The sequence below is a fragment of the Hypanus sabinus genome, chromosome 7, assembly GCF_030144855.1.
Source record: "Hypanus sabinus isolate sHypSab1 chromosome 7, sHypSab1.hap1, whole genome shotgun sequence".
Lineage (NCBI taxonomy): Eukaryota > Metazoa > Chordata > Chondrichthyes > Myliobatiformes > Dasyatidae > Hypanus > Hypanus sabinus.
The window spans coordinates 3,866,140-3,879,734 of NC_082712.1; the positions used below are offsets into that span (position 1 = coordinate 3,866,140).

Consider the following 13,595-nt stretch of genomic DNA (forward strand, 5'->3'; position numbering starts at 1 on the left):
AGCTGCTTGGGTCCTAGTGCCCTTCCCTTGGACAACGTCGGTGGTGTGGAGAGGGGAAGGCTTGCAGCTTAGGCAACTGCCGGTCTTCCATACAACCCTGCCCAGGCCTGTGCCCTGGAAACCTTCCAAGGTGCAAATCCACAGTCTCACGGGTCTAACGGATGCCTATGTATCTATATATGTCCATACCAGCATTTATAGCTCATCCTTAAATGTCTTTGAGAAGAGGATAGTAAAGTGAGACAGCATGGAAACTCATCTGAGAAGGATTGGAAAAGCTGGTGCCAATAAGGGGCAACTTGTTGCCCACAGCTCCAATGGGAATCATCAAATATTCCTGTTCAGCTGAAATCCACAGTAAGTAACATTGATTTAAGCACCACATCTTATTGTAATTTGGTATTTCATTATCATCCTGTATTGCAAAATACTGTTGCTGCAAAATAACACATTTCATGACATTTACCAGTGGTATTAAATCTGATTCTGATTCAAGATTCAAGACAGTTTAATGTCATTTCCATCACACAAGTGTAAAGGAGAAGAAAATAATTGTCACTCCGGATCTGAGGCAGCACAAAAAACACAGTAAGATAAAGATAAAAACACAATAAATATAAATGCATATGACAGATATAATGCATACATACTTTGAGAGTAACTGTACTTCGAACTTTGATTATTTGTGTGTGTGTATATATATGAAGTGACACTAGGCACAGGTGCATCTGTACATACGGTGACTCTGATAGGAGTTGATAAGGTAGTGGTGGAGGGGTGGGTTAGTGGCTGGAGGTGTTGATCAGCCTTACTGCTTGGAGAAAGTAGCAGCTTTTGAGTCTGGTGGTCCTATATTCCTGGATAGCTCGGGCCGAAATCCTTCATGAGAATTGCAAAGAAAGGGGACAGATTAAGAGTAAGTAGGTGGGGGTTGGGGGAGTACAAGTTGGCTGCAGATCGGTGAGGGGGAAGCTGTGTGGGTGGGGGAGGAAGGGGGCCCTGTTATCTGGCTCCTGCCCTAATTAAGGGTCTCAGCCTGAAACACCGACTGTTTCATTTCCACGGATTCACTGCCTGCTCACCTCTGTGTGAGGAAGTTGCTTCTCTGATCCCCTCTCATTTTAAACCGGTGCCTCTGAGTTTTAGACTCCCCCAGTCTTGCACTCCCGTTCAGCACTGGCACCTTGATATCCCAGTTCCCGTGGCAGTGTGACCGGGGCTGGAGGGGCAGGTAGAGCTGAGGGATCAGCGGGTCTGCAGACAGATTAGGAGACTGGACTAAGAAGTGGCAGCTGGAATGTAGTGTCAGAAAGTGTGTGGTCAGACACTTCAGTAGAAGGAATAAAAGTGTAGACTACTTTCTAAATGGAGACTGAATTTAGAAATTGGAAGTGCAAAGAGACTTGGGAGTCTTCGTGCAGGTTGAGTCTGTGGTGAGGAAGGCAAATGCAATGTTGGCATTCATTTCAAGAGGATTAAAATATAAGAGCAAGGATGTAATGTTGAGACTTTATATGTCAGATGATAAATGAGTATTGTGAGGAGTTTTGGGCCTCTTATCTAAGAAAGGATGCGCTGGCATTGGAGAGGGTGCTGAGGAGGTTCGCAAGAACGATGACAGGAAAGGGTTAACCAATATGGTGCACTGATGGCCCTGGGTCTGAGGCACATGTTTAAAATGAGAGGAGAAAGATTTAAAAGGGGTCGGGGGTCACTGAAGCATCAATGTTGGTGCCCTACTAAACTTGCCAATGACATTCTCATTCAAAGTCTCACTGCGGATGACAAAGAATCTCCTGTCTTCACCCAGAGACGACTGATCAGACAGAAAGGCAGATTTGTGAGCAATAAGTGAATACTCACTTCAGTCAGCAAAACTTTGCAGTCGTTGCTTTGATATTCCAGCCAAAGTTTGTCAAAGAGAACGTACTGGGACTCGCCATAGGCAACGCAGGTCTTGCTGCAGTCAGCTTCTCTGCAGTTCACCAGTCCTCCCAGGCACGTGCTGGAATGACAGAGAGAGCTGCTGAAATGGCGAACGCCATTTAAATAGGCACATGTGATATGGCTATAATGGAGGGTTAGCATCCCTGGGTGCAGCAGCTGTACGTTACCAGGGTGATCATTCAGGACCCTGTCGCCCAGCAATCCTACACTGCTGCCAGCTTATTGATACCCCTGAGATGTCAGGCGACTGGACCTTGTCTACATTGATCACAAAACCAAATTCCACTGGAACTCCAGTCTAAATCGGACTCTGTAATTCATCAGGGCCCAGCTGAGCCCAGCAACCAGTGAAGTCGTTTATAGGCAAAGGTCTCGCTCTGTGGAATTCCCTCACTTTCAGTCCCACTCCGTGGAATCCTCAATCCTCTCCCTCACAGTCCCTCCCAGTGGAATCCTATCCCTCACAGTCCCTCTCTGTGGAATCCTCTCCCTCACAGTCCCTCTCTGTGGAATCCTCTCCCTCACAGTCCCTCTCTGTGTAATCCGCTCCCTCACAGTCCCTCTCTGTGGAATCCTCTCCCTCACGGTCCCTCCCTGTGGAATCCTTTCCCTCACACCTTCCAAAAGGAAAAACGTGTTTTGGAGTGGGTGTGCTTGCACGACCTCCCTGTATCTCAGTTCTGTCCCTATTGTCGTGCACACCCCCTTTGTTGCTTTTGATGAAACTGCAGTGCGAGCACCTCCCTAAATGTGCATGCACAAATTCATAGCCTTACCGATGCACTTCAGTCAGCATTCCAGCTCTAACTGATGGGGCAGAGGTCATGTGGTTATCTATCTTTACCCTCTGATGTGGCACAATATTCCTTTGTGCATTCAGCCAGAGCATATACACCCGTTTAAACAACAAGATGGTTCTGTGTACGGCAGCCATATTCTGAGCTCTGTGCCAACTTTACTGTGTGGCTAATTTCTGCAATTTCCTTCGCATTTCCTGCTCAAGAAGCTGATAGTCACATCAGATATGATTGACTGACTCTTCAGAATGTCGGGAAGTTGGCATTTTCCCACAATGTGCCAGCTTTCCGATGCTGGGAACCGCTGTTTATGTGATCCACGGGAGGCTCATTTATTACACCGCCGCTGCCTCGGAAACAGCGCCAGAGGTGAGGGAGAAGGGATGGCGCCTGGTGAGGTTGAGACAGCGTGGTAATCAGCCGCTGCTCCCTGGCCTATTCCTGGCTAACGTTCAGTCCCTGGATAATAAGCTGTACCAACCGAGAGCCACAAACTCCTTTCAGTGGGAAACAAGGGAATGTAATGATTTGTGCTTTGTGGAGACCTGGCTGATGGAGGAGATACCGGACCACACCATTGAGCCCTCTGGGTCCTCGAATCATTCCTCCATCTTGCTTCTGCTGACGTACAGGCAGAAGCTGAAACTAGAGGCAGCCATAGTTAAAACCGTCCACAGTTAGTCTGACCAATCTCGCCTCCATGCTGCAGGACTGCTTTGATGACGTCAGCTGGAAAGTCTTCCATGATGAGGATCTCTCCGAGTACAGGGATGGGGTCTCGAGTTTCATCCGGAAGTGCATTGAGGATGAGGTCCCCGAGAAATCGGTCAGGGTCTATCCAAACTAGGAAGCCTGGTTCAACAGATCCGGGCGAGCAGCACTTACCACACAAAGCAGAGCTGACGTTGCCGGTAATCAGCTAGAGCTCAAGAAACGCAGCTCCAATCTGCACGAAGTCATCAATGCAGCGAAACGACAACACAGGGACAAGACCCAGACACAACTTTGCACTAATGCATGTAACTTATGGCAAGGTCTGCACACCATCGCAGACTTCAAAGTGTAATGCGGTAGTGTTTCTAACATGGCTGCCTCTCTCCCAGATGAGCTAAATCTTTTTTATGCTCGGTTCGATATCGGCAACACTGAACCCCCGAGGAGAGCTGTCGAAGTGACCTGCACCACGGTCATCTCTGAGGCTGAGTGGACAGTCGCAAGGCTGCGGGACCGGACGGCGTCCCAGGGCGAGTACTCAGGGTGTGCTCAGCACACCTGGCATTTTCAATCACTCCCTGTCCCAGTGCAGAGTGCCTTTCTGCTTCAAAACATCCACCATTGTCCCAAGACCAAGGTAACGTGTCTGACTGACTAGCGTCCTGTCAATAATAAGCAAATGCCATGATGCACCATCAATAACTCACACTGAGACGTAAGGCGAGATATCGGCTTTTATTGACTGGAAGAAGGAACCAGGAGTGAGTGTCCATCATACTATGTCCTGGAGACTGAGGCCGAGCGTCAGGCCTCAGATCTCCTTTATACAGGGGCCTGTGGGAGGAGCCACAGGAGCAGTCAGCAGGGGGCGTGTCCAGACAGGCACATAGTTCACCACATGCTAGTCAAGGATTACATCTGCAGCTTGCAACCACCCACACTGGACCCCTACAATTCACCTACTGACACAGCTGATCGACAGATGACGCAGGAGCCACCGTACTATGTATACAGGGACACTGTCCTTACACATCTGGAAGAGAAGGATGCTTATGTGAGCATGCTGTTCTTGGACTACAGTTCAATATTCAACACCATAATTCCCTCCAGACTTGACAAGAAGCTCAGAGACCTCGGCCTTCACCCTGCCTCGTGCAGCTGGATCCTGGACTTCCTGTCAGATCACCGGCAGCTGGTAAGAGTGGGCTCCCTCACCTCTGACCCTCAACACAGGAGCCCCTCAGGGCTGTGTACTAAGCCCCCTCCTTTACTCACTGTATACCCATGACTGTGTCGCCACAGCTCCAATCTGCTAATTAAATTTGCTGACAACACTACAATGATTGGCCTTATCTCAGACAATAATGATGCAGCTTACAGGAAAGAAGTCATCTCTCTGACACAGTGGTGTCAAGAAAACAACCTCTCCCTCAATGTCGCAAAAACAAAGGAGCTGGTTGTGGACCACAGGAGGAATGGAGACAGGCTCACCCCTATAGACATCAATGGATCTGGGGTTGAGAGTGTGAGCAGCTTTACATTCCTCGGCATAAACATCACCGGCTGTGTGGTGAGAAAAACACCACAGCACCTCTATCACCTCAGACTGTTGAAGAAGTTTGGCATGGGCCCCCAAATCCTAATGTATGGTGCTGTAAGGTTTCACTGCTAATGAAATGGCTTCTCTGTAATGTTCACTGCTGAGGTAGCAGCAATGTTTGGGTTATGGCTGGAGACAGCGGGATGCATGTTCGCCAATAAGAGACTGTCGCTGTGTCTTGTCAGTCTGGAAAGATGTTGTTTTCATGGTCTTTGTAGAGGAGAGATGAAGAGGGAAGACGTGTGTGGAGAGAGCTGGTAGCCCACCGGACGGAGTGCAGTGTCGATGACACTCGCAGGAGCCCAATGGGGGAAGAAGGACTACTGAGTGAGCTCCAATGAGACTTTGACTTGGCTTGGGCCCTTTTTAAAATTTTCATTACTAACCCAATATTCAGATTAAGATTCATAATGTTCAATCATTTAATTGCATTTGGTGAACTGTCTGATATTTTGGGTTGTGGGTTTGTAACTGGGGCTACATTACACAGCATCCACACAAAATGCGATTACCCAGTTTGGCCGGGCCGATGGCTGTTTCCCATCTGATGTCCCATTCAGGACGTTTACAGAGAAAGGTGTAAGAAAAGAGCCCGAAGGATCATTGGGGACCCGAGTCACCCCAACCACAAACTTTTCCAGCTGCTACTATCTGGGAAATGATACCAGAGCATAAAAGCCAGGACCAACAGGCTCTGGGACAGCTTCTTCTACCAGGCCATCAGACTGATTAACTCACGTGGTATTTCAATTCTATAGACTGTCCTGTTGCACAAACTATTTATTACAAATTACTATAAATTGCACATTCAGACGGAGACATAACATAAAGGATTTTACTCCTCATGTATGTGAAGGATGTAAGAAATAAAGTCAATTCAATTCAATTAAAAGGCTTGGCTGACTTTAAGATGTTTGATGTCGTACCTGGTAGATGTTATCATGTTCCTCTCTATGCCTTGGGTGACAACCTAGCCGTTTCTTTAGCATTTTGTCTTTTTTTTTAACGAGGCTGAGTTGCTAGCTCAACACAACCCAGAACTGATGGAAAGCGTGCAAGGAGCGTGCCAATTGACCCCAGGACCACTCAGCTCAAGTCCAGTGCTGATGCCACTACAACACTGGCTGACTACCTGGCATGTCCATCTGTCAACTGATCAAACAGGTGGATATCGTGGGCTGCCCAAGCCACCAGGACTAAACCCGGTTCAGTTTACAGACCACAGAGCAGTCCCTTGTGATTGATTCTTTTGTCAGCCATGTTATATCTGTGTCCTTAGAGCTGAAACGTCTGTACTCATTTTCTCTTCACAGCCATTCACAATTCTGGAGCAGTGCGTATCCAATCACAATATGCAAACAAATTTCCAAGCCAAGCTCAAAGAATCAGCCACTGTTTAGAACCTACCACACGTTGCAGTTGTCCAGGAAGATCTCTCCCGGAAAGTATAGCATGCCATCATGTTTACATGGGCACATATTCTTGTTGATGCATCTACCTTCTGGGCTTCGAACAAAGCTGTTGGAAAAATGTTATACAATAAGAACTGGGAACAGTAACATTTCAGATGGTCATTAGTCCTACTATGTCTGGTGACTAAAAAGAAATTTGTTTTATTTGTCACATGTACATCAAAACATCGAGTGAAGTGTCAAATCAAATGAACAAGGACTGTGCGATGGGCAGCCTGCAAGTTTGCCACTCTTCCAGGGTCAACATATGCCGATAGCTTATTATCCCTAACCCTAACCCTGGACATGTCTCTTATGACACGTGGGGAGAAACCAGAGCATCCGGAGGAAACCCATGTAGTCACAGGGAGAAAACCATGTCCTTACAGGCAATGGCGGGAATCGAACACCGACTAGTTATCACTAGCCTGTGAGGTGATTGCAGTAACCACTAACATTGCCGTGCATCCGCAGGAAACCGATGTAGTCACAGGGAGAATTAACGAACTCCTTACAGGCAATGGTGGGAATCGAACAGTGACTAGTTATCGCTGGATTGCTCTAACTGCTACAATACTGTGCTGTCCCTATATTTATAATTTGAAAAGAAGGGGGCTGAGGACACAAGTGTTGTGGTATTGATGATGCCTCAACTTACTAATGGTCAGGAAGTCAAGGATCCAGTTACAACGACAAGTGCTGAGTCCTGGGTCTAGGAGGTTGGAGATGCGTTTGTTTGGAATTATGGTATGATTTCATGAAAGTCTCCTGGAAGCACCAAACAATTTTTGCTCCATCTACTGCCACTGAGGAATTCCCAGTCACCAGAAAAAGCTTTTTCCATATTTACTTCTAAAACCTGTTCATGATTTCAAATATCTTGATCAAATCTCCCTACCAACTCTGTTCTAGGAAGAACAATCCCAGGCTTCTTCAGTTTCTCCATGTAATTCTCCCATTTCTGGTACTAAATCTAATTCTACATTCACTAGGTGCTTGTACCCCCGGTCAATATATTTCATGGCAAAGGTAATGATCTCCACCTACTTTGGCTTACACATGCAGCCTTCTTCACAGGTGAATGAGCACAAGTTCTGCTTGTTGTTGAGGCTCTCACAGCTTGGCTCGCACTTCTTCCCAACTTCATTACCCGTGCAGTTTACGTACACTTCATTTTTCGTGCACTGTTCTGTAAAGTGTAAGATTTCACATCAGAAACATAGCATTGTAACTTTAGCCCAGCAGATTTAAAGTTCTACAGTGGCAATTCCGCTACAGAGGAGCTCAGTAAAAAATAATTGTACGCCTTTGTAACAGTGAGTTCTGAATCGGAGCTCTTCCACGCCCACAAAATGCTGGTGGAACACAGCAGGCCAGGCAGCATCTGTAGGGAGAAGCACTGTCGACATTAACAACAACACACACAAAATGCTGGTGGAACTCAGCAGGCCAGGCAGCATCTATAGGGAGAAGCACTGTCGACATTAACAACAACACACACAAAATGCTGGTGGAACGCAGCAGGCCAGGCAGCATCTATAGGGAGAAGCACTGTCGACATTAACAACAACACACACAAAATGCTGGTGGAACTCAGCAGGCCAGGCAGCATCTATAGGGAGAAGCACTGTCGACATTAACAACAACACACACAAAATGCTGGTGGAACGCAGCAGGCCAGGCAGCATCTGTAGGGAGAAGCACTGTCAACATTAACAACAACACACACAAAATGCTGGTGGAACGCAGCAGGCCAGGCAGCATCTATAGGGAGAAGCACTGTCGACATTAACAACAACACACACAAAATGCTGGTGGAACGCAGCAGGCCAGGCAGCATCTGTAGGGAGAAGCACTGTCAACATTAACAACAACACACACAAAATGCTGGTGGAACACAGCAGGCCAGGCAGCATCTATAGGGAGAAGCACTGTCAACATTAACAACAACACACACAAAATGCTGGTGGAACACAGCAGGCCAGGCAGCATCTGTAGGGAGAAGCACTGTCAACATTAACAACAACACACACAAAATGCTGGTGGAACTCAGCAGGCCAGGCAGCATCTGTAGGGAGAAGCACTGTCAACGTTTCAGGCCGAGACCCTTCGTCAGGACAGCGCTTCTCTCTATAGATGCTGCCTGGCCTGTTGCGTTCCACCAGCATTTTGTGCCTGTTGTTTGACTTTCCAGTGTCTGTAGATTTCCTCATGTTTGCTCTTCCATGCCCGTTTCTTTGGAAAGGAATCCTTGCTCTGGGGGGCATGTTATGCTTTATTACTCCAGGGCTCCATAACCAATTCACAGACATTTTTCCACTTGATGAGAGTTGAGTCATAGTGATCAGTGTTGGTGGCTCAAAGATGGGAAAGCAGGGCATGAGGAGGTCATAGGTGGATATAGATAGGTTCAGTGAATGGGCGAATGGAGCCCAATGTGTGAAAAATTAAGACTGCTTATTCTGAGAGGGAAAATGAACATAGTGGAATACCAAAGAAATAATGAGAGGCTGAAGGGCTCTGAGATGCAGGGGGATTCCAGTATCCTATTGCAGAACCTACCAAGGGCAATATGCAGTTACAACAAATAATTAGGAAAGCTAATAAAATGTTATTATTTCCAGTCCTGATGAAGGGTCTCAGCCCCATACATCGACTGTTTATTCACCTCCTGGGATGCTGCCTGACCTGCTGAGGTTTCCCAGCATTTAGTGTGTGTTACTCTAAAACATTATTATTAATTGCTGGAGGAAGTAAACACAAGGACTGTTCTATGCTTCTGACAAAGTGAGAGACGTAGTTCAGCCCCAGTGGGTGATGGAGTCCTGGAGAACGTTGTGACCAGAGACATCGAGCAGCTCATTTGAATGCAAGCAGCACAAGAAATAAAATGGATAATCTTGAAATTCAGCTACAGATTGGCAAGTATGATGTTGTGGCCATCTCTGAAACTTGGCTGAAGGATGTCCGCCATTGGGAGCTGAATGTCCAAGGATATTCGGTGTACTGGGAACATAGGTTAGTAGGCAGAGGGGATGGTGTGGCTCTGTGTATAAGAAATAATATTAAATCATTATGAAGAGATGACATAGGACCAGAAGGTGTAGAGTCTCTATGGGTTGAGTTAAGAAAGGGCAAGGGTAAAAGGACCCTAATGGTAGTTGTATACAGGCCTCCATCAGCCAGACTATTATTTACATGGGTAGAGAATTCAAAATGCAGAGATGTAAAGGGACTTGGGAGTCATTGTGCAGGATACTCTACAGGTTAACCTCCAGGTTGAGTTGATTCTGATAAGGGGAAAAAGTTTTACTGATCACAATATAATGTAGATCAATTATGTCCCCTCTTAATCTGATCTGCTCCAGGGAAAACGTATCCTAGTAGGCAGTTCGTGTGATGAAATACACTTGCCTTTTTACCTTTCCCTTTCAGTTGCCTGGGGACTTAAACAACTGAATGTGGATTGCAGCAGTACTGTGCAAAGCGACTTTTATAGTGCTGGGGCGCCAAAGAATTTTGAATTGTACTGTATTTGTCAACACAGAGCAGAGAGCAAGTTTATAAATATGGTGGGAGCAAAGGATGTTGGGAATGGTGGGGTGGAGCACTGCGGGGGTGGGGGTTGTGGGACAGGTGGCAAAGAAGGGAGCCAGGGATGGGAATGGCACAGGCGCAGACGCACCCAGTCCTGAGACACCAGGCAAGGTCATTTGATTTTGATCATTACGGAATAACTTTCTGATCTTTCCCACTTCTTCCCGTTTTCCCAACCATGATTCCCTTCTCCCTGCCCTTTCAGTCCACAATAGAGACCCATATCAGAATCAGGTTTATCATCACTCACATAATTCATGAAATTTGTTTTACACATTCAATTTCAGAACATTAGTCTTTCATATCTTGTATCTCAATTCAAGAATTAATTCTCTTCTGTCTCTCCTCTTCAGATATTTCAGATCTCAACCTGTTTACTAGGATCGAGCAGAATCAGCATGGACTAACGAAAGGATTTGGCTGATCTTCTGGAGTTCTTTCAGGATATCTCTTGTTGAATAAATAAGGGAAATGAGTAGATGTGATATAGTTGAACTTTTGGAAAATAAAGAGTGATGTCAAACTATTCATTGGCTTCAAGGGAATATAGTCAAGATAAGTAAGTCTGTAAGAAGAAGGCAAAAGGAATATAACACGGAAATACGTGAACTTATTCAATTTGGGTCACAAAGTATATAAAGTGGAGAATTTTTAAATGGTAAGGGATTATATATTGTTGATGTGCTCGAACACAGGTGATTGAAAGCCAACTTGTTGCAGCAAAGAACTGAACACACCAGTGAAACAAAACAGAGGTAAAGATATCTTACAGAAACTGTATGGGGCCTTGATGAGACTGAACCTGCAGCTTTGTGTAAAACGATGAAAGAAAAGCATAAGCAAAAATGAATTTGCAATGTGCAATGGAGAATTTTAATATATTCATTCCTCTATGTTTGCTTACCTTTCCGATAAACTAAAACTTGAGAACAGTTGATTTCAGCTGCCTTGCAGACACTGCAGTTAATGATACAAAGCAATTAGTGTATTTCTACACACATATTCACTTCATAACATTTTAAATGACAATCAAGAGATTATTTACTCTAGCACTACAGTCTACTTTGTCCAACTTTGAGTCTATTCTTTCCACCCTTTCCCAGTTATATCCATATCACCTCTAAAGCTCTTTGCCATTTTGACAGCTTCCCTCTTCCTCATTCACAAAAGCTCATCTTTAAAGTGCAGTCCCGCGATTCCTTAATACGCCACATGGAGGGTCTGAGGGCCCAACACATCTCTCTTAAACAGTCAACCTTCTTATCAAACAAGTTTAACCCACTCACCTTCTCCAAGGGGTAGCTTTAGCCAGAGAAAAGAAAAGGCTAGTAAATTTGATAACAAGCCAACAAATTCCTATAGCAATTGTGACTATACCTCCATCCACACTGCTTCAGGCACGCCCATAAACTCTCCTAAAGCAGCACTCTTTGTCATTCCAGCTCTGATGTAAAGACTTTCCATGCCAGTATTCCTCTGACGTAAACGTAAGGGATTCTGCAGATGCTGGAAATATTGAGCAACACACACAAAATGCTGGACGATCTAGGCAAGTCGGGCAGCGTCCATGGCAGGGAATAAACAGGCAGTTTGGGCTGAGATCTTCCAGAAAGTTGTGGATATGGGCCAGTCTATCACGAATAAAACCCTCCTCATCACTATGCACATCTACATGGAGCTTTGTTGCAGGAAAACAGCATCCATCATCAAGGATCCTCACCACCCAGGTCGTGCTCTCGTCTTGCTGCTGCCATCGGGAAGAGAGTACAGGATCCTCGGGCTCACGCCACCAAGTTCAGAAACAGTTATTACTCCTCAACCATCAGGCTCTTGAACCAAAAGGGATTACCTCACTCAACTTCACTTGCCCCATCACTGAACTGTTCCAACTTTCAAGGACTTTTCTTCTCATGTTCTTGATACTTATGCTTATTTATTTATATCTTTCTTTTTCTTTCTCTTTGTATTTACATAGTTTGTTGTCTTTTGCACACCGGTTGTCCACACAGTTAGTGCTACCTTTCATTGATTCTGTCATAGTTATTGGATTTACTGTGACTGCCTGTGGCAAAATTAACCTCAGGGTCATATATGGTGACATATATGGTGACATATATGCACTTTCACAATAAATTTACTTTGCACTTTGAATCAGGACATTCAAAGTCTTGGCCCAAATCATCGGCTTGCTGAGTAGTTCCCAAATATCTTTTTGTTAAATCGTGATAGACCAGATTCACAAGTTCACTAACTCTATTCTCCACACTCTAGTCATTGTCTTTCTTTCGTTGTTTATGTACACAGTTGTTGTCTTTTGCTGGCCCGGAGAGATCAAATACAATTCTGGAATGGAGAGGTGCAGAAGCCTGCAGTCGTTAAAGTCTACAATGAAAGAGTACGTTGGAAACGCTCCACAGATCAGGTAATGTCAGCAGACAGGGAAACACGAGTTGCTGTTACAGCTGGAATGACTGGTCCTGACATAACTGGTTACCTGAAATGCCATGACGAAAGGTGAGATTCTCTGCCCAGGCAGTTTTTGTTGGAACTTTGTTTTTGCTCAGGATGGGAAAGCAAAGAGAACTTCCCTCTCCTCACTTGTCCTGTTTATCTCATCTCCCCTCCCACTTCAAAGATCCAAATTCCCCTTCCAGGTGAATCATCATTTCACACACACTCATTCCAATGTTCACAATCTGGTGACACAAAATGCAGAGGGGCTGACCACTTTGCAGAGAAACATTCAGACCACAGTGGAAGTAGAGTGGACCATTAAAGTGACAGACAACTGGACACTGATGGACACCCTTGCAGGCTGCTGAGAAGTCCTTTGCAGAAGTCATCTCCAGTGCAGAGGAGATTGCACTGTGAGCACTGGAGACAGTACAGTGAATGGAAAGTGCAAGTTGATCTGCTTCACCCAGAGTATAGGATCCCTGGATGCTGGAAGACCAGGGATCCCGGAGATGCATGGAAATGAGGGGCTGTGGAAATGGAAAATCAGGCCAGAGGAATTGTAGAGGAAATGCTGAAAGGAGAAGATGTGTTCTGTGGAATATTGTTGAAGGTTGCAGGAATCACAGATGATAATGATCCACTGAATGTGGAAACAGGGGTCAAATTCTGAAACAGAATTATCAATAATTCTGATAACTAGCCTTTAATATTCATGTCAGTTCAGACTAGATCATTATGGAGCACCATAGTACCATAGACGTGGGTGTGTCACTATTACAGGTCTTAGAGTTCAGAGTTTGTATGTCCTTGACTGACTGGGTACAGGAGTAATGTCCTAAATCCGGACTCACTGTCCTGACTGGGGAGAGGAGTAAATTCCCAAATCCTGGACTCACTGTCCTGACTGGGGAGAGGAGTAATGTCCTAAATCCGGACTCACTGTCCTGACTGGGGAGAGGAGTAAATTCCCAAATCCTGGACTCACTGTCCTGACTGGGGAGAGGAGTAATGTCCTAAATCCGGACTCACTGT

At 45.5% G+C, this 13,595-nt stretch overlaps 1 protein-coding gene across 1 annotated transcript in view; it reads right to left on the reverse strand.

Moving 5' to 3' along the window:
* The window catches only part of LOC132396509 (otogelin-like protein), a 350,978-nt gene that overhangs the window by 149,325 nt on the left and 188,058 nt on the right, over window positions 1–13,595 (reverse strand). Inside the window, exons 21-24 of the mRNA XM_059974091.1 lie at window positions 11,011–11,063; window positions 7,557–7,698; window positions 6,466–6,576; window positions 1,864–2,005 (exon numbers count right to left, since the gene is read on the reverse strand). Of these exons, the coding sequence (XP_059830074.1) occupies window positions 1,864–2,005; window positions 6,466–6,576; window positions 7,557–7,698; window positions 11,011–11,063 (448 nt within the window). The remainder of the gene's footprint in view (window positions 1–1,863; window positions 2,006–6,465; window positions 6,577–7,556; window positions 7,699–11,010; window positions 11,064–13,595) is intronic.